General features: G+C 36.0%; 1 protein-coding gene across 1 annotated transcript in view; it reads right to left on the bottom strand.

Moving 5' to 3' along the window:
• Positions 1-22,983, bottom strand: part of LOC139571658 (formin-2-like) — a 165,766-nt gene that overhangs the window by 90,965 nt on the left and 51,818 nt on the right. Inside the window, exon 8 of the mRNA XM_071394732.1 lies at positions 17,588-17,675. Coding sequence (XP_071250833.1) covers positions 17,588-17,675 — 88 coding nt within the window. The remainder of the gene's footprint in view (positions 1-17,587; positions 17,676-22,983) is intronic.

Below are 22,983 nucleotides of genomic sequence, written 5' to 3'. Positions count from 1 at the left end.
GGGTCTAAGTCATATACAGTATAGTGATGTAATGATATAGTTATGGGGTCTAAGTCATATACAGTATAGTGTTGTAATGATATAGTTATGGGGTCTAAGTCATATACAGTATAGTGTTGTAATGATATAGTTATGGGGTCTAAGTCATATACAGTATAGTGGTGTAATGATATAGTTATGGGTCATATACAGTATAGTGATGTAATGATATAGTTATGGGGTCTAAGTCATATACAGTATAGTGATGTAATGATATAGTTATGGGTCATATACAGTATAGTGGTGTAATGATATAGTTATGGGGTCTAAGTCATATACAGTATAGTGATGTAATGATATAGTTATGGGGTCTAAGTCATATACAGTATAGTGTTGTAATGATATAGTTATGGGGTCATATACAGTATAGTGATGTAATGATATAGTTATGGGTCATATACAGTATAGTGATGTAATAATATAGTTATGGGGTCTAAGTCATATACAGTATAGTGATGTAATGATATAGTTATGGGGTCATATACAGTATAGTGTTGTAATGATATAGTTATGGGGTCATATACAGTATAGTGTTGTAATGATATAGTTATGGGGTCATATACAGTATAGTGATGTAATGATATAGTTATGGGGTCTAAGTCATATACAGTATAGTGGTGTAATGATATAGTTATGGGGTCTAAGTCATATACAGTATAGTGATGTAATGATATAGTTATGGGGTCTAAGTCATATACAGTATAGTGATGTAATAATATAGTTATGGGGTCTAAGTCATATACAGTATAGTGGTGTAATGATATAGTTATGGGGTCTAAGTCATATACAGTATAGTGTTGTAATGATATAGTTATGGGTCATATACAGTATAGTGATGTAATGATATAGTTATGGGTCATATACAGTATAGTGTTGTAATGATATAGTTATGGGGTCTAAGTCATATACAGTATAGTGGTGTAATGATATAGTTATGGGTCATATACAGTATAGTGATGTAATGATATAGTTATGGGGTCTAAGTCATATACAGTATAGTGTTGTAATGATATAGTTATGGGTCATATACAGTATAGTGGTGTAATGATATAGTTATGGGGTCTAAGTCATATACAGTATAGTAGTGTAATGATATAGTTATGGGGTCTAAGTCATATACAGTATAGTGTTGTAATGATATAGTTATGGGGTCTAAGTCATATACAGTATAGTGATGTAATGATATAGTTATGGGGTCTAAGTCATATACAGTATAGTGGTGTAATGATATAGTTATGGGGTCTAAGTCATATACAGTATAGTGATGTAATGATATAGTTATGGGGTCTAAGTCATATACAGTATAGTGATGTAATGATATAGTTATGGGGTCTAAGTCATATACAGTATAGTGATGTAATGATATAGTTATGGGGTCTAAGTCATATACAGTATAGTGGTGTAATGATATAGTTATGGGGTCTAAGTCATATACAGTATAGTGATGTAATGATATAGTTATGGGGTCTAAGTCATATACAGTATAGTGATGTAATGATATAGTTATGGGGTCTAAGTCACATACAGTATAGTGGTGTAATGATATAGTTATGGGTCATATACAGTATAGTGGTGTAATGATATAGTTATGGGGTCTAAGTCATATACAGTATAGTGTTGTAATGATATAGTTATGGGTCATATACAGTATAGTGTTGTAATGATATAGTTATGGGGTCTAAGTCATATACAGTATAGTGATGTAATGATATAGTTATGGGTCATATACAGTATAGTGTTGTAATGATATAGTTATGGGGTCTAAGTCATATACAGTATAGTGTTGTAATGATATAGTTATGGGGTCTAAGTCATATACAGTATAGTGATGTAATGATATAGTTATGGGTCATATACAGTATAGTGATGTAATGATATAGTTATGGGGTCTAAGTCATATACAGTATAGTGTTGTAATGATATAGTTATGGGTCATATACAGTATAGTGATGTAATGATATAGTTATGGGGTCTAAGTCATATACAGTATAGTGATGTAATGATATAGTTATGGGGTCTAAGTCATATACAGTATAGTGATGTAATGATATAGTTATGGGGTCATATACAGTATAGTGGTGTAATGATATAGTTATGGGGTCATATACAGTATAGTGATGTAATGATATAGTTATGGGGTCTAAGTCATATACAGTATAGTGTTGTAATGATATAGTTATGGGGTCATATACAGTATAGTGGTGTAATGATATAGTTATGGGGTCTAAGTCATATACAGTATAGTGTTGTAATGATATAGTTATGGGTCATATACAGTATAGTGATGTAATGATATAGTTATGGGGTCTAAGTCATATACAGTATAGTGATGTAATGATATAGTTATGGGGTCTAAGTCATATACAGTATAGTGATGTAATGATATAGTTATGGGGTCTAAGTCATATACAGTATAGTGTTGTAATGATATAGTTATGGGTCATATACAGTATAGTGATGTAATGATATAGTTATGGGGTCTAAGTCATATACAGTATAGTGATGTAATGATATTGTTATGGGGTCTAAGTCATATACAGTATAGTGTTGTAATGATATAGTTATGGGTCATATACAGTATAGTGATGTAATGATATAGTTATGGGGTCTAAGTCATATACAGTATAGTGATGTAATGATATAGTTATGGGGTCTAAGTCATATACAGTATAGTGATGTAATGATATAGTTATGGGGTCTAAGTCATATACAGTATAGTGATGTAATGATATAGTTATGGGGTCTAAGTCATATACAGTATAGTGATGTAATGATATAGTTATGGGGTCTAAGTCATATACAGTATAGTGTTGTAATGATATAGTTATGGGTCATATACAGTATAGTGATGTAATGATATAGTTATGGGGTCTAAGTCATATACAGTATAGTGATGTAATGATATAGTTATGGGGTCTAAGTCATATACAGTATAGTGATGTAATGATATAGTTATGGGTCATATACAGTATAGTGGTGTAATGATATAGTTATGGGGTCTAAGTCATATACAGTATAGTAGTGTAATGATATAGTTATGGGGTCTAAGTCATATACAGTATAGTGATGTAATGATATAGTTATGGGGTCTAAGTCATATACAGTATAGTGTTGTAATGATATAGTTATGGGGTCTAAGTCATATACAGTATAGTGTTGTAATGATATAGTTATGGGTCATATACAGTATAGTGATGTAATGATATAGTTATGGGGTCTAAGTCATATACAGTATAGTGATGTAATGATATAGTTATGGGGTCTAAGTCATGTCTAGTGGTGTAATGATATAGTTATGGGTCATATACAGTATAGTGATGTAATGATATAGTTATGGGGTCTAAGTCATATACAGTATAGTGATGTAATGATATAGTTATGGGGTCTAAGTCATATACAGTATAGTGGTGTAATGATATAGTTATGAGGTCTAAGTCATATACAGTATAGTGTAGTAATGATATAGTTATGGGGTCATATACAGAATAGTGATGTAATGATATAGTTATGGGGTCTAAGTCATATACAGTATAGTGGTGTAATGATATAGTTATGGGTCATATACAGTATAGTGTTGTAATGATATAGTTATGGGGTCTAAGTCATATACAGTATAGTGATGTAATGATATAGTTATGGGGTCTAAGTCATATACAGTATAGTGATGTAATGATATAGTTATGGGGTCTAAGTCATATACAGTATAGTGATGTAATGATATAGTTATGGGTCAAATACAGTATAGTGTTGTAATGATATAGTTATGGGGTCTAAGTCATATACAGTATAGTGATGTAATGATATAGTTATGGGGTCTAAGTCATATACAGTATAGTGATGTAATGATATAGTTATGGAGTCTAAGTCATATACAGTATAGTGATGTAATGATATAGTTATGGGTCATATACAGTATAGTGTTGTAATGATATAGTTATGGGGTCTAAGTCATATACAGTATAGTGATGTAATGATATAGTTATGGGGTCTAAGTCATATACAGTATAGTGATGTAATGATATAGTTATGGAGTCTAAGTCATATACAGTATAGTGTTGTAATGATATAGTTATGGGGTCTAAGTCATATACAGTATAGTGATGTAATAATATAGTTATGGGGTCTAAGTCATATACAGTATAGTGGTGTAATGATATAGTTATGGGGTCTAAGTCATATACAGTATAGTGTTGTAATGATATAGTTATGGGTCATATACAGTATAGTGTTGTAATGATATAGTTATGGGGTCTAAGTCATATACAGTATAGTGGTGTAATGATATAGTTATGGGGTCTAAGTCATATACAGTATAGTGATGTAATGATATAGTTATGGGGTCTAAGTCATATACAGTATAGTGATGTAATGATATAGTTATGGGGTCTAAGTCATATACAGTATAGTGATGTAATGATATAGTTATGGGGTCTAAGTCATATACAGTATAGTGATGTAATGATATAGTTATGGGGTCTAAGTCATGTACAGTATAGTGATGTAATGATATAGTTATGGGGTCTAAGTCACATACAGTATAGTGGTGTAATGATATAGTTATGGGTCATATACAGTATAGTGGTGTAATGATATAGTTATGGGGTCTAAGTCATATACAGTATAGTGTTGTAATGATATAGTTATGGGTCATATACAGTATAGTGTTGTAATGATATAGTTATGGGGTCTAAGTCATATACAGTATAGTGATGTAATGATATAGTTATGGGGTCTAAGTCATATACAGTATAGTGATGTAATGATATAGTTATGGGGTCTAAGTCATATACAGTATAGTGATGTAATGATATAGTTATGGGGTCTAAGTCATATATAGTATAGTGTTGTAATGATATAGTTATGGGGTCTAAGGCATATACAGTATAGTGTTGTAATGATATAGTTATGGGTCATATACAGTATAGTGATGTAATGATATAGTTATGGGGTCTAAGTCATATACAGTATAGTGATGTAATGATATAGTTATGGGGTCTAAGTCATATACAGTATAGTGATGTAATGATATAGTTATGGGGTCTAAGTCATATACAGTATAGTGTTGTAATGATATAGTTATGGGTCATATACAGTATAGTGATGTAATGATATAGTTATGGGGTCTAAGTCACATACAGTATAGTGATGTAATGATATAGTTATGGGGTCTAAGTCATATACAGTATAGTGATGTAATGATATAGTTATGGGGTCATATACAGTATAGTGTTGTAATGATATAGTTATGGGGTCTAAGTCATATACAGTATAGTGTTGTAATGATATAGTTATGGGGTCTAAGTCATATACAGTATAGTGTTGTAATGATATAGTTATGGGGTCTAAGTCATATACAGTATAGTGATGTAATAATATAGTTATGGGGTCTAAGTCATATACAGTATAGTGGTGTAATGATATAGTTATGGGGTCTAAGTCATATACAGTATAGTGTTGTAATGATATAGTTATGGGGTCTAAGTCATATACAGTATAGTGTTGTAATGATATAGTTATGGGGTCTAAGTCATATACAGTATAGTGATGTAATGATATAGTTATGGGGTCTAAGTCATATACAGTATAGTGTTGTAATGATATAGTTATGGGGTCTAAGTCATACACAGTATAGTGTTGTAATGATATAGTTATGGGGTCTAAGTCATATACAGTATAGTGGTGTAATGATATAGTTATGGGTCATATACAGTATAGTGATGTAATGATATAGTTATGGGGTCTAAGTCATATACAGTATAGTGATGTAATGATATAGTTATGGGTCATATACAGTATAGTGGTGTAATGATATAGTTATGGGGTCTAAGTCATATACAGTATAGTGATGTAATGATATAGTTATGGGGTCTAAGTCATATACAGTATAGTGTTGTAATGATATAGTTATGGGGTCATATACAGTATAGTGATGTAATGATATAGTTATGGGTCATATACAGTATAGTGATGTAATAATATAGTTATGGGGTCTAAGTCATATACAGTATAGTGATGTAATGATATAGTTATGGGGTCTAAGTCATATACAGTATAGTGATGTAATGATATAGTTATGGGGTCATATACAGTATAGTGTTGTAATGATATAGTTATGGGGTCATATACAGTATAGTGATGTAATGATATAGTTATGGGGTCTAAGTCATATACAGTATAGTGGTGTAATGATATAGTTATGGGGTCTAAGTCATATACAGTATAGTGATGTAATGATATAGTTATGGGGTCTAAGTCATATACAGTATAGTGATGTAATAATATAGTTATGGGGTCTAAGTCATATACAGTATAGTGGTGTAATGATATAGTTATGGGGTCTAAGTCATATACAGTATAGTGTTGTAATGATATAGTTATGGGTCATATACAGTATAGTGATGTAATGATATAGTTATGGGTCATATACAGTATAGTGTTGTAATGATATAGTTATGGGGTCTAAGTCATATACAGTATAGTGGTGTAATGATATAGTTATGGGTCATATACAGTATAGTGATGTAATGATATAGTTATGGGGTCTAAGTCATATACAGTATAGTGTTGTAATGATATAGTTATGGGTCATATACAGTATAGTGGTGTAATGATATAGTTATGGGGTCTAAGTCATATACAGTATAGTAGTGTAATGATATAGTTATGGGGTCTAAGTCATATACAGTATAGTGTTGTAATGATATAGTTATGGGGTCTAAGTCATATACAGTATAGTGATGTAATGATATAGTTATGGGGTCTAAGTCATATACAGTATAGTGGTGTAATGATATAGTTATGGGGTCTAAGTCATATACAGTATAGTGATGTAATGATATAGTTATGGGGTCTAAGTCATATACAGTATAGTGATGTAATGATATAGTTATGGGGTCTAAGTCATATACAGTATAGTGATGTAATGATATAGTTATGGGGTCTAAGTCATATACAGTATAGTGGTGTAATGATATAGTTATGGGGTCTAAGTCATATACAGTATAGTGATGTAATGATATAGTTATGGGGTCTAAGTCATATACAGTGTAGTGATGTAATGATATAGTTATGGGGTCTAAGTCACATACAGTATAGTGGTGTAATGATATAGTTATGGGTCATATACAGTATAGTGGTGTAATGATATAGTTATGGGGTCTAAGTCATATACAGTATAGTGTTGTAATGATATAGTTATGGGTCATATACAGTATAGTGTTGTAATGATATAGTTATGGGGTCTAAGTCATATACAGTATAGTGATGTAATGATATAGTTATGGGTCATATACAGTATAGTGTTGTAATGATATAGTTATGGGGTCTAAGTCATATACAGTATAGTGATGTAATGATATAGTTATGGGGTCTAAGTCATATACAGTATAGTGATGTAATGATATAGTTATGGGTCATATACAGTATAGTGATGTAATGATATAGTTATGGGGTCTAAGTCATATACAGTATAGTGATGTAATGATATAGTTATGGGGTCTAAGTCATATACAGTATAGTGATGTAATGATATAGTTATGGGGTCATATACAGTATAGTGGTGTAATGATATAGTTATGGGGTCATATACAGTATAGTGATGTAATGATATAGTTATGGGGTCTAAGTCATATACAGTATAGTGTTGTAATGATATAGTTATGGGGTCATATACAGTATAGTGGTGTAATGATATAGTTATGGGGTCTAAGTCATATACAGTATAGTGTTGTAATGATATAGTTATGGGTCATATACAGTATAGTGATGTAATGATATAGTTATGGGGTCTAAGTCATATACAGTATAGTGATGTAATGATATAGTTATGGGGTCTAAGTCATATACAGTATAGTGATGTAATGATATAGTTATGGGGTCTAAGTCATATACAGTATAGTGTTGTAATGATATAGTTATGGGTCATATACAGTATAGTGATGTAATGATATAGTTATGGGGTCTAAGTCATATACAGTATAGTGATGTAATGATATTGTTATGGGGTCTAAGTCATATACAGTATAGTGTTGTAATGATATAGTTATGGGTCATATACAGTATAGTGATGTAATGATATAGTTATGGGGTCTAAGTCATATACAGTATAGTGATGTAATGATATAGTTATGGGGTCTAAGTCATATACAGTATAGTGATGTAATGATATAGTTATGGGGTCTAAGTCATATACAGTATAGTGATGTAATGATATAGTTATGGGGTCTAAGTCATATAAAGTATAGTGATGTAATGATATAGTTATGGGGTCTAAGTCATATACAGTATAGTGTTGTAATGATATAGTTATGGGTCATATACAGTATAGTGATGTAATGATATAGTTATGGGGTCTAAGTCATATACAGTATAGTGATGTAATGATATAGTTATGGGGTCTAAGTCATATACAGTATAGTGATGTAATGATATAGTTATGGGTCATATACAGTATAGTGGTGTAATGATATAGTTATGGGGTCTAAGTCATATACAGTATAGTAGTGTAATGATATAGTTATGGGGTCTAAGTCATATACAGTATAGTGATGTAATGATATAGTTATGGGGTCTAAGTCATATACAGTATAGTGTTGTAATGATATAGTTATGGGGTCTAAGTCATATACAGTATAGTGTTGTAATGATATAGTTATGGGTCATATACAGTATAGTGATGTAATGATATAGTTATGGGGTCTAAGTCATATACAGTATAGTGATGTAATGATATAGTTATGGGGTCTAAGTCATGTCTAGTGGTGTAATGATATAGTTATGGGTCATATACAGTATAGTGATGTAATGATATAGTTATGGGGTCTAAGTCATATACAGTATAGTGATGTAATGATATAGTTATGGGGTCTAAGTCATATACAGTATAGTGGTGTAATGATATAGTTATGGGGTCTAAGTCATATACAGTATAGTGTAGTAATGATATAGTTATGGGGTCATATACAGAATAGTGATGTAATGATATAGTTATGGGGTCTAAGTCATATACAGTATAGTGGTGTAATGATATAGTTATGGGTCATATACAGTATAGTGTTGTAATGATATAGTTATGGGGTCTAAGTCATATACAGTATAGTGATGTAATGATATAGTTATGGGGTCTAAGTCATATACAGTATAGTGATGTAATGATATAGTTATGGGGTCTAAGTCATATACAGTATAGTGATGTAATGATATAGTTATGGGTCAAATACAGTATAGTGTTGTAATGATATAGTTATGGGGTCTAAGTCATATACAGTATAGTGATGTAATGATATAGTTATGGGGTCTAAGTCATATACAGTATAGTGATGTAATGATATAGTTATGGAGTCTAAGTCATATACAGTATAGTGATGTAATGATATAGTTATGGGTCATATACAGTATAGTGTTGTAATGATATAGTTATGGGGTCTAAGTCATATACAGTATAGTGATGTAATGATATAGTTATGGGGTCTAAGTCATATACAGTATAGTGATGTAATGATATAGTTATGGAGTCTAAGTCATATACAGTATAGTGATGTAATGATATAGTTATGGGGTCTAAGTCATATACAGTATAGTGATGTAATGATATAGTTATGGGGTCTAAGTCATATACAGTATAGTGTTGTAATGATATAGTTATGGGGTCTATGTCATATACAGTATAGTGATGTAATGATATAGTTATGGGGTCATATACAGTATAGTGATGTAATGATATAGTTATGGGGTCTAAGTCATATACAGTATAGTGTTGTAATGATATAGTTATGGGGTCTAAGTCATATACAGTATAGTGTTGTAATGATATAGTTATGGGTCATATACAGTATAGTGATGTAATGATATAGTTACAGGGTCTAAGTCATATACAGTATAGTGTTGTAATGATATAGTTATGGGGTCTAAGTCATATACAGTATAGTGATGTAATGATATAGTTATGGAGTCTAAGTCATATACAGTATAGTGATGTAATGATATAGTTATGGGGTCTAAGTCATATACAGTATAGTGTTGTAATGATATAGTTATGGGTCATATACAGTATAGTGATGTAATGATATAGTTATGGGGTCTAAGTCATATACAGTATAGTGTTGTAATGATATAGTTATGGGGTCTAAGTCATATACAGTATAGTGATGTAATGATATAGTTATGGGTCATATACAGTATAGTGATGTAATGATATAGTTATGGGTCATATACAGTATAGTGGTGTAATGATATAGTTATGGGGTCTAAGTCATATACAGTATAGTGTTGTAATGATATAGTTATGGGGTCTAAGTCATATACAGTATAGTGTTGTAATGATATAGTTATGGGGTCTAAGTCATATACAGTATAGTGTTGTAATGATATAGTTATGGGGTCTAAGTCATATACAGTATAGTGTTGTAATGATATAGTTATGGGGTCTAAGTCATATACAGTATAGTGTTGTAATGATATAGTTATGGGGTCTAAGTCATATACAGTATAGTGTTGTAATGATATAGTTATGGGGTCTAAGTCATATACAGTATAGTGGTGTAATGATATAGTTATGGGGTCTAAGTCATATACAGTATAGTGGTGTAATGATATAGTTATGGGTCATATACAGTATAGTGTTGTAATGATATAGTTATGGGGTCTAAGTCATATACAGTATAGTGATGTAATGATATAGTTATGGGTCATATACAGTATAGTGTTGTAATGATATAGTTATGGGGTCTAAGTCATATACAGTATAGTGATGTAATGATATAGTTATGGGGTCTAAGTCATATACAGTATAGTGATGTAATGATATAGTTATGGGTCATATACAGTATAGTGATGTAATGATATAGTTATGGGGTCTAAGTCATACACAGTATAGTGATGTAATGATATAGTTATGGGGTCTAAGTCATATACAGTATAGTGATGTAATGATATAGTTATGGGGTCTAAGTCATATACAGTATAGTGTTGTAATGATATAGTTATGGGGTCTAAGTCATATACAGTATAGTGTTGTAATGATATAGTTATGGGTCATATACAGTATAGTGATGTAATGATATAGTTATGGGGTCTAAGTCATACACAGTATAGTGATGTAATGATATAGTTATGGGGTCTAAGTCATATACAGTATAGTGATGTAATGATATAGTTATGGGGTCTAAGTCATATACAGTATAGTGATGTAATGATATTGTTATGGGGTCTAAGTCATATACAGTATAGTGTTGTAATGATATAGTTATGGGTCATATACAGTATAGTGATGTAATGATATAGTTATGGGGTCTAAGTCATATACAGTATAGTGATGTAATGATATAGTTATGGGGTCTAAGTCATATACAGTATAGTGATGTAATGATATAGTTATGGGGTCTAAGTCATATACAGTATAGTGATGTAATGATATAGTTATGGGGTCTAAGTCATATACAGTATAGTGTTGTAATGATATAGTTATGGGGTCTAAGTCATATACAGTATAGTGTTGTAATGATATAGTTATGGGGTCTAAGTCATATACAGTATAGTGTTGTAATGATATAGTTATGGGGTCATATACAGTATAGTGATGTAATGATATAGTTATGGGTCATATACAGTATAGTGATGTAATGATATAGTTATGGGGTCATATACAGTATAGTGTTGTAATGATATTGTTATGGGGTCTAAGTCATATACAGTATAGTGATGTAATGATATAGTTATGGGGTCTAAGTCATATACAGTATAGTGGTGTAATGATATAGTTATGGGTCATATACAGTATAGTGATGTAATGATATAGTTATGGGGTCTAAGTCATATACAGTATAGTGATGTAATGATATAGTTATGGGGTCTAAGTCATATACAGTATAGTGTTGTAATGATATAGTTATGGGGTCTAAGTCATATACAGTATAGTGATGTAATAATATAGTTATGGGGTCTAAGTCATATACAGTATAGTGGTGTAATGATATAGTTATGGGGTCTAAGTCATATACAGTATAGTGTTGTAATGATATAGTTATGGGGTCTAAGTCATATACAGTATAGTGGTGTAATGATATAGTTATGGGGTCTAAGTCATATACAGTATAGTGGTGTAATGATATAGTTATGGGGTCTAAGTCATATACAGTATAGTGTTGTAATGATATAGTTATGGGGTCTAAGTCATATACAGTATAGTGTTGTAATGATATAGTTATGGGGTCTAAGTCATATACAGTATAGTGATGTAATAATATAGTTATGGGGTCTAAGTCATATACAGTATAGTGGTGTAATGATATAGTTATGGGGTCTAAGTCATATACAGTATAGTGTTGTAATGATATAGTTATGGGGTCTAAGTCATATACAGTATAGTGGTGTAATGATATAGTTATGGGGTCATATACAGTATAGTGTTGTAATGATATAGTTATGGGTCATATACAGTATAGTGATGTAATGATATAGTTATGGGGTCTAAGTCATATACAGTATAGTGTTGTAATGATATAGTTATGGGGTCTAAGTCATATACAGTATAGTGTTGTAATGATATAGTTATGGGGTCTAAGTCATATACAGTATAGTGGTGTAATGATATAGTTATGGGTCATATACAGTATAGTGATGTAATGATATAGTTATGGGGTCTAAGTCATATACAGTATAGTGATGTAATGATATAGTTATGGGTCATATACAGTATAGTGGTGTAATGATATAGTTATGGGGTCTAAGTCATATACAGTATAGTGATGTAATGATATAGTTATGGGGTCTAAGTCATATACAGTATAGTGTTGTAATGATATAGTTATGGGGTCATATACAGTATAGTGATGTAATGATATAGTTATGGGTCATATACAGTATAGTGATGTAATAATATAGTTATGGGGTCTAAGTCATATACAGTATAGTGTTGTAATGATATAGTTATGGGGTCTAAGTCATATACAGTATAGTGATGTAATGATATAGTTATGGGTCATATACAGTATAGTGATGTAATGATATAGTTATGGGTCATATACAGTATAGTGATGTAATGATATAGTTATGGGGTCTAAGTCATATACAGTATAGTGGTGTAATGATAGTTACGGGTCATATACAGTATAGTGTTGTAATGATATAGTTATGGGGTCTAAGTCATATACAGTATAGTGATGTAATGATATAGTTATGGGGTCTAAGTCATATACAGTATAGTGGTGTAATGATATAGTTATGGGGTCTAAGTCATATACAGTATAGTGATGTAATGATATAGTTATGGGGTCTAAGTCATATACAGTATAGTGATGTAATGATATAGTTATGGGGTCTAAGTCACATACAGTATAGTGATGTAATGATATAGTTATGGGGTCTAAGTCATATACAGTATAGTGATGTAATGATATAGTTATGGGGTCTAAGTCACATACAGTATAGTGGTGTAATGATATAGTTATGGGTCATATACAGTATAGTGGTGTAATGATATAGTTATGGGGTCTAAGTCATATACAGTATAGTGATGTAATGATATAGTTATGGGGTCTAAGTCATATACAGTATAGTGATGTAATGATATAGTTATGGGTCATATACAGTATAGTGTTGTAATGATATAGTTATGGGGTCTAAGTCATATACAGTATAGTGTTGTAATGATATAGTTATGGGTCATATACAGTATAGTGATGTAATGATATAGTTATGGGGTCTAAGTCATATACAGTATAGTGATGTAATGATATAGTTATGGGGTCTAAGTCATATACAGTATAGTGATGTAATGATATAGTTATGGGGTCTAAGTCATATACAGTATAGTGTTGTAATGATATAGTTATGGGTCATATACAGTATAGTGATGTAATGATATAGTTATGGGGTCTAAGTCATATACAGTATAGTGATGTAATGATATTGTTATGGGGTCTAAGTCATATACAGTATAGTGTTGTAATGATATAGTTATGGGGTCATATACAGTATAGTGTTGTAATGATATAGTTATGGGGTCTAAGTCATATACAGTATAGTGATGTAATGATATAGTTATGGGGTCTAAGTCATACAGTATAGTGATGTAATGATATAGTTATGGGGTCTAAGTCATATACAGTATAGTGATGTAATGATATAGTTATGGGGTCTAGGTCATATACAGTATAGTGTTGTAATGATATAGTTATGGGGTCTAAGTCATATACAGTATAGTGGTGTAATGATATAGTTATGGGTCATATACAGTATAGTGATGTAATGATATAGTTATGGGGTCTAAGTCATATACAGCATAGTGATGTAATGATATAGTTATGGGTCATATACAGTATAGTGGTGTAATGATATAGTTATGGGGTCTAAGTCATATACAGTATAGTGATGTAATGATATAGTTATGGGGTCTAAGTCATATACAGTATAGTGTTGTAATGATATAGTTATGGGGTCATATACAGTATAGTGATGTAATGATATAGTTATGGGTCATATACAGTATAGTGATGTAATAATATAGTTATGGGGTCTAAGTCATATACAGTATAGTGTTGTAATGATATAGTTATGGGGTCTAAGTCATATACAGTATAGTGATGTAATGATATAGTTATGGGTCATATACAGTATAGTGATGTAATGATATAGTTATGGGTCATATACAGTATAGTGATGTAATGATATAGTTATGGGGTCTAAGTCATATACAGTATAGTGGTGTAATGATAGTTACGGGTCATATACAGTATAGTGTTGTAATGATATAGTTATGGGGTCTAAGTCATATACAGTATAGTGATGTAATGATATAGTTATGGGGTCTAAGTCATATACAGTATAGTGGTGTAATGATATAGTTATGGGGTCTAAGTCATATACAGTATAGTGATGTAATGATATAGTTATGGGGTCTAAGTCATATACAGTATAGTGATGTAATGATATAGTTATGGGGTCTAAGTCACATACAGTATAGTGATGTAATGATATAGTTATGGGGTCTAAGTCATATACAGTATAGTGATGTAATGATATAGTTATGGGGTCTAAGTCACATACAGTATAGTGGTGTAATGATATAGTTATGGGTCATATACAGTATAGTGGTGTAATGATATAGTTATGGGGTCTAAGTCATATACAGTATAGTGATGTAATGATATAGTTATGGGGTCTAAGTCATATACAGTATAGTGATGTAATGATATAGTTATGGGTCATATACAGTATAGTGTTGTAATGATATAGTTATGGGGTCTAAGTCATATACAGTATAGTGTTGTAATGATATAGTTATGGGTCATATACAGTATAGTGATGTAATGATATAGTTATGGGGTCTAAGTCATATACAGTATAGTGATGTAATGATATAGTTATGGGGTCTAAGTCATATACAGTATAGTGATGTAATGATATAGTTATGGGGTCTAAGTCATATACAGTATAGTGTTGTAATGATATAGTTATGGGTCATATACAGTATAGTGATGTAATGATATAGTTATGGGGTCTAAGTCATATACAGTATAGTGATGTAATGATATTGTTATGGGGTCTAAGTCATATACAGTATAGTGTTGTAATGATATAGTTATGGGGTCATATACAGTATAGTGTTGTAATGATATAGTTATGGGGTCTAAGTCATATACAGTATAGTGATGTAATGATATAGTTATGGGGTCTAAGTCATACAGTATAGTGATGTAATGATATAGTTATGGGGTCTAAGTCATATACAGTATAGTGATGTAATGATATAGTTATGGGGTCTAGGTCATATACAGTATAGTGTTGTAATGATATAGTTATGGGGTCTAAGTCATATACAGTATAGTGGTGTAATTATATAGTTATGGGGTCATATACAGTATAGTGTTGTAATGATATAGTTATGGGGTCATATACAGTATAGTGGTGTAATGATATAGTTATGGGGTCATATACAGTATAGTGATGTAATGATATAGTTATGGGGTCTAAGTCATATACAGTATAGTGGTGTAATGATATAGTTATGGGGTCTAAGTCATATACAGTATAGTGATGTAATGATATAGTTATGGGGTCTAAGTCATATACAGTATAGTGGTGTAATGATAGTTACGGGTCATATACAGTATAGTGATGTAATGATATAGTTATGGGGTCTAAGTCATATACAGTATAGTGTTGTAATGATATAGTTATGGGGTCTAAGTCATATACAGTATAGTGATGTAATGATATAGTTATGGGGTCTAAGTCATATACAGTATAGTGATGTAATGATATAGTTATGGGGTCTAAGTCATATACAGTATAGTGATGTAATGATATAGTTATGGGGTCTAAGTCATATACAGTATAGTGATGTAATGATATAGTTATGGGGTCTAAGTCATATACAGTATAGTGATGTAATGATATAGTTATGGGGTCTAAGTCATATACAGTATAGTGGTGTAATGATATAGTTATGGGGTCTAAGTCATATACAGTATAGTGTTGTAATGATATTGTTATGGGTCTAAGTCATATACAGTATAGTGATGTAATGATATAGTTATGGGGTCTAAGTCATATACAGTATAGTGGTGTAATGATATAGTTATGGGTCATATACAGTATAGTGGTGTAATGATATAGTTATGGGGTCTAAGTCATATACAGTATAGTAGTGTAATGATATAGTTATGGGGTCTAAGTCATATACAGTATAGTGATGTAATGATATAGTTATGGGTCATATACAGTATAGTGGTGTAATGATATAGTTATGGGGTCTAAGTCATATACAGTATAGTAGTGTAATGATATAGTTATGGGGTCTAAGTCATATACAGTATAGTGATGTAATGATATAGTTATGGGGTCTAAGTCATATACAGTATAGTGGTGTAATGATATAGTTATGGGTCATATACAGTATAGTGTTGTAATGATATAGTTATGGGGTCTAAGTCATATACAGTATAGTAGTGTAATGATATAGTTATGGGGTCTAAGTCATATACAGTATAGTGATGTAATGATATAGTTATGGGGTCTAAGTCATGTCTAGTGGTGTAATGATATAGTTATGGGTCATATACAGTATAGTGATGTAATGATATAGTTATGGGGTCTAAGTCATATACAGTATAGTGATGTAATGATATAGTTATGGGGTCTAAGTCATATACAGTATAGTGGTGTAATGATATAGTTATGGGGTCTAAGTCATATACAGTATAGTGTAGTAATGATATAGTTATGGGGTCATATACAGTATAGTGATGTAATGATATAGTTATGGGGTCTAAGTCATATACAGTATAGTGATGTAATGATATAGTTATGGGGTCTAAGTCATATACAGTATAGTGATGTAATGATATAGTTATGGGGTCTAAGTCATATACAGTATAGTGTTGTAATGATATAGTTATGGGGTCTAAGTCATATACAGTATAGTGTTGTAATGATATAGTTATGGGGTCTAAGTCATATACAGTATAGTGTTGTAATGATATAGTTATGGGGTCTAAGTCATATACAGTATAGTGGTGTAATGATATAGTTATGAGGGTCATTATCTCACCATGCTGGATGTCCTTCATGTCCAGATGCAGACTGGACATCAGAATCCCCACTGCCTGAGAACGCTTGTTGTTCAGCAATTTGACCACCTGCAGAGAGAGACATCAACACATGACACACTCAGAGAGAGAAGGAGGGAGAGAGCGAAGGAGGGAGAGAGCGAAGGAGGGAGAGAGCGAAGGAGGGAGAGAGCGAAGGAGGGAGAGAGCGAAGGAGGGAGAGAGCGAAGGGGGGAGAGAGCGTGGGGAGAAAGCGAAGGGGGGAGAGAGCGAAGGGGGGAGAGAGCGAAGGGGGGAGAGAGCGAAGGGGGGAGAGAGCGAAGGGGGGAGAGAGCGAAGGGGGGAGAGAGCGAAGGGGGGAGAGAGCGAAGGGGGGAGAGAGCGAAGGGGGGAGAGAGCGAAGGGGGGAGAGCGAAGGGGGGAGAGCGAGCGGGAGAAGGAGGGAGAGGGAGAGGAGTGAAAGACAATGTCACGAGTTCAGAGACAGAATGAATGAGAGAGAAAGAGGAGAAACAGGAGCAAAAGAGAGAGACAGAGGGTGGCGAAAGATGAGACGCATAAATCACGAGAAAACAGAAAGAGCAAACTAGAATACTATGTGGCTCTAAACAGAGAGTACACAGTGGCAGAATACCTGACCAGTGAGCATAGCCTTGCTATTGAGAAAGGCCGCCGTAGGCAGACCTGGCTCTCAAGAGAAGACAGGCTATGTGCTCACTGCCCACGAAATGAGGTGGAAACTGAGCTGCACTTCCTGACCTCCTGCCCAATGTATGACCATATTAGAGACACATATTTCCCTCAGGTTACACAGATCCACAAAGAATTAGAAAAAAATTAAATGTTGATAAACTCCCATATCTATTGATGAAATACCACAGTGTTGCATCACAGCAGCAAGATGTGTGACCTGTTGCCACAAGAAAAGGGCAACCAGTGAAGAACAAACACCAATGTAAATACAACCCATATTTATGTTTATTTACTTTCCCTTTTGTACTTTAAATATTTGCACATAATTATAACACCGTATATATACACATATGACATTTGAAATGTCTATTTTGGAACTTTCTGTGAGTGTCATGTTTACTGTTTTTTAATACTTTTGTTTACTTTCTATTTCACTTGCTTTGACAATGTTAACATATGTTTCCCATGCCAATCTAGTCCGTAAATTGTTTTGAGAGGGGAGAGCGGGAGAAAGAGGGGGGGAGGGCGGGAGAAAGAGAGGGGGAGGGCGGGAGAAAGAGAGGGGGAGGGCGGGAGAAAGAGGGGGGAGTGCGGGAGAAAGAGGGGGGAGTGCGGGAGAAAGAGGGGGGAGTGCGGGAGAAAGAGGGGGGAGTGCGGGAGAAAGAGGGGGGAGTGCGGGAGAAAGAGGGGGGAGTGCGGGAGAAAGAGGGGGGAGTGCGGGAGAAAGAGGGGGGAGTGCGGGAGAAAGAGGGGGGAGTGCGGGAGAAAGAGGGGGGGTGCGGGAGAAAGAGGGGGGAGTGCGGGAGAAAGAGGGGGGAGTGCGGGAGAAAGAGGGGGGAGTGCGGGAGAAAGAGGGGGGAGTGCGGGAGAAAGAGGGGGGAGTGCGGGAAAAAGAGGGGGGGTGCGGGAAAAAGAGGGGGGGTGCGGGAAAAAGAGGGGGGAGTGCGGGAGAAAGATGGGGGAGTGCGGGAAAAAGAGGGGGAGTGCGGGAAAAAGAGGGGGAGTGCGGGAAAAAGATGGGGGAGTGCGGGAAAAAGAGGGGGGGTGCGGGAAAAAGAGGGGGGAGTGCGGGAGAAAGATGGGGGAGTGCAGGAAAAAGAGGGGGAGTGCGGGAAAAAGAGGGGGAGTGCGGGAAAAAGAGGGGGAGTGCGGGAAAAAGATGGGGGAGTGCGGGAAAAAGATGGGGGAGTGCGGGAGAAAGAGGGGGAGTGCGGGAGAAAGAGGGGGAGTGCGGGAGAAAGAGGGGAGAGTTAATGTATTTTAAAAGCCTGACATCCCAGTTAAGAAGTTACTTCCTCAACCTCTTAATGTTTAGTGGAAGTAAATGTGGACCTTCCCACAACGTTGGTTACTACAGACTCTCATCCAAGGTCACTGTTTTCCTGTTGACCTTCCCACAACGTTGGTTACTACTGACTCTCATCCAAGGTCACAGTCTTCCTGTTGACGTTCCCACAACGTTGGTTACTACTGACTCTCATCCAAGGTCACGGTTTTCCTGTTGACCTTCCCACAACGTTGGTTACTACTGACTCTCATCCAAGGTCACAGTCTTCCTGTGGACCTTCCCACAACGTTGGTTACTACTGACTCTCATCCAAGGTCACGGTTTTCCTGTTGACCTTCCCACAACGTTGGTTACTACTGACTCTCATCCAAGGTCACAGTCTTCCTGTGGACCTTCCCACAACGTTGGTTACTACAGACTCTCATCCAAGGTCACGGTTTTCCTGTTGACCTTCACCGGTCAGAACAGTTTCATGACGGGAACAAAGAGACACCATCAGATAACATTCAGGACAGGATGAACTTCCTGTGTACTTCCTTGTCTGAGTACGTGTTCATTGCATCACATCCCTTCTGCTTCTACCTAGCATTGTATCTGTCTGCTATAAAACATACCATATTCTTTGTATGAATCAGAAACATTACATGTCCTCTGTTTTCACCTCAACAGCGCTCGAGGCCAGGTTCGGCAGGCAATTAAGGAACGGAGAAAGTAAAAGAAAAACATATGTATATGATTATAAATGACTGGCGTCCATTTCCCCATCAGCAGCTGTAGTACACTGAACGACTTCGCTCTCTGATTAAATAATTACCCCGTATGAGGTTAGAGACAGACCAGAAGGTCTATAGGAGAGAGAGAAACCCACGGTGACCTACCACAGGCCAGGTCTACTAGGAGAGAGAGAGAGGGGAACCCACAGGGACCTCACACAGGCCAGGTCTACTAGGAGAGAGAGGGGAACCCACAGTGACCTCACACAGGCCAGGTCTACTAGGAGAGAGAGAGGAACCCACAGTGACCTCACACAGGCCAGGTCTACTAGGAGAGAGAGAGGAACCCACAGTGACCTCACACAGGCCAGGTCTACTAGGAGAGAGAGAGAGAGGAACCCACAGTGACCTTACACAGGCCAGGTCTACTAGGAGAGAGAGAGGAACCCACAGTGACCTCACACAGGCCAGGTCTAATAGGAGAGAGAGAGGAACCCACAGTGACCTCACACAGGCCAGGTCTACTAGGAGAGAGAGAGAGAGGAACCCACAGTGACCTTACACAGGCCAGGTCTACTAGGAGAGAGAGAAAGGTACCCACAGGGACCTCACACAGGCCAGGTCTACTAGGAGAGAGAGAGAGAGGGGAACCCACAGTGACCACACACAGGCCAGGTCTACTAGGAGAGAGAGAGGGGAACCCACAGGGACCTCACACAGGCCAGGTCTACTAGGAGAGAGAGAGAGAGAGGGGAACCCACAGGGACCTCACACAGGCCAGGTCTACTAGGAGAGAGAGAGAGGGGAACCCACAGTGACCTCACACAGGCCAGGTCTACTAGGAGAGAGAGAGAGAGAGAGGGGAACCCACAGTGACCTCACACAGGCCAGGTCTACTAGGAGAGAGAGAGAGGGGAACCCACAGTGACCTCACACAGGCCAGGTCTACTAGGAGAGAGAGAGGGGAACCCACAGTAACCTCACACAGGCCAGGTCTACTAGGAGGGAGAGAGGAACCCACAGTGACCTCACACAGGCCAGGTCTACTAGGAGAGAGAGAGGAACCCACAGGGACCTCACACAGGCCAGGTCTACTAGGAGAGAGAGAGGAACCCACAGGGACCTCACACAGGCCAGGTCTACTAGGAGAGAGAGAGGAACCACAGTGACCACACACAGGCCAGGTCTACTAGGAGAGAGAGAGGGGGGAACCCACAGTGACCTCACACAGGCCAGGTCTACTAGGAGAGAGAGAGAGGAACCCACAGTGACCTCACACAGGCCAGGTCTACTAGGAGAGAGAGAGAGGGGAACCCATAGGGACCTCACACAGGCCAGGTCTACTAGGAGAGAGAGAGGAACCCACAGTGACCTCACAGGCCAGGTCTACTAGGAGAGAGAGAGGAACCCACAGGGACCTCACACAGGCCAGGTCTACTAGGAGAGAGAGGGGAACCCACAGGGACCTCACACAGGCCAGGTCTACTAGGAGAGAGAGAGGAACCCACAGGGACCTCACACAGGCCAGGTCTACTAGGAGAGAGAGAGGAACCCACAGGGACCTCACACAGGCCAGGTCTACTAGGAGAGAGAGAGGACCCACAGTGACCACACACAGGCCAGGTCTACTAGGAGAGAGAGAGAGGGGAACCCACAGTGACCTCACACAGGCCAGGTCTACTAGGAGAGAGAGAGAGAGGGGAACCCACAGTGACCTCACACAGGCCAGGTCTACTAGGAGAGAGAGAGAGGGGAACCCACAGTGACCTCACACAGGCCAGGTCTACTAGGAGAGAGAGAGAGGGGGGAACCCACAGTGACCTCACACAGGCCAGGTCTACTAGGAGAGAGAGAGAGAGAGGAACCCACAGTGACCTCACACAGGCCAGGTCTACTAGGAGAGAGAGAGAGAGAACCCACAGTGACCTCACACAGGCCAGGTCTACTAGGAGAGAGAGAGAGAGGGGAACCCACAGTGACCTCACACAGGCCAGGTCTACTAGGAGAGAGAGAGAAAGAAAGGGGAACCCAAGGTGACCTCATCACAAGACTGCAGCAGTGTGTCTTAAAGCCAATTTATGCTTGATCCGAAAGTGTGGCGCAGTATGGATGGTGTGACGCGATGCTGAGCCACTGGAGGAACACAGAAGACAAAATGAGCTCCGTAATGCATCGCTGTGCTCCTCAAGTTCTCTAACATTGCGGAGGGCTATCTATAGCTCTGCATTGACGTGATTGGTTGATGGGAGGTGAGGGTAGGAGGTCCTGTCTAAAAACCTGACAACAGCCCTGCGAAGTACGAATGCCCTGACTTCTGCAGAGGCCCTATCACAGTAAATGCTGTACGGCCAATTTTTTTTAATTTTTTAATTTTTTTATTTCACCTTTATTTAACCAGGTAGGCTAGTTGAGAACAAGTTCTCATTTGCAACTGCGACCTGGCCAAGATAAAGCATAGCAGTGTGAACAGACAACACAGAGTTACACATGGAGTAAACAATAAACAAGTCAATAACATGGTAGAAAAAAAAGAGAATCTATATACAATGTGTGCAAAAGGCATGAGGTAGGCAATAAATCGAATAATTACAATTTAGCAGATTAACACTGGAGTGATAAATCATCAGATGATCATGTGCAAGAAGAGATACTGGTGTGCAAAAGAGCAGAAAAGTAAATAAATAAAAGCAGTATGGGGGGTGAG

Source organism: Salvelinus alpinus, chromosome 3, assembly GCF_045679555.1.
Source record: "Salvelinus alpinus chromosome 3, SLU_Salpinus.1, whole genome shotgun sequence".
Taxonomy (NCBI): Eukaryota; Metazoa; Chordata; class Actinopteri; order Salmoniformes; family Salmonidae; genus Salvelinus; species Salvelinus alpinus.
The sequence above is the reverse complement of the archived record's forward strand: the minus strand, read 5'-3'. Positions and strand labels throughout refer to the sequence as shown.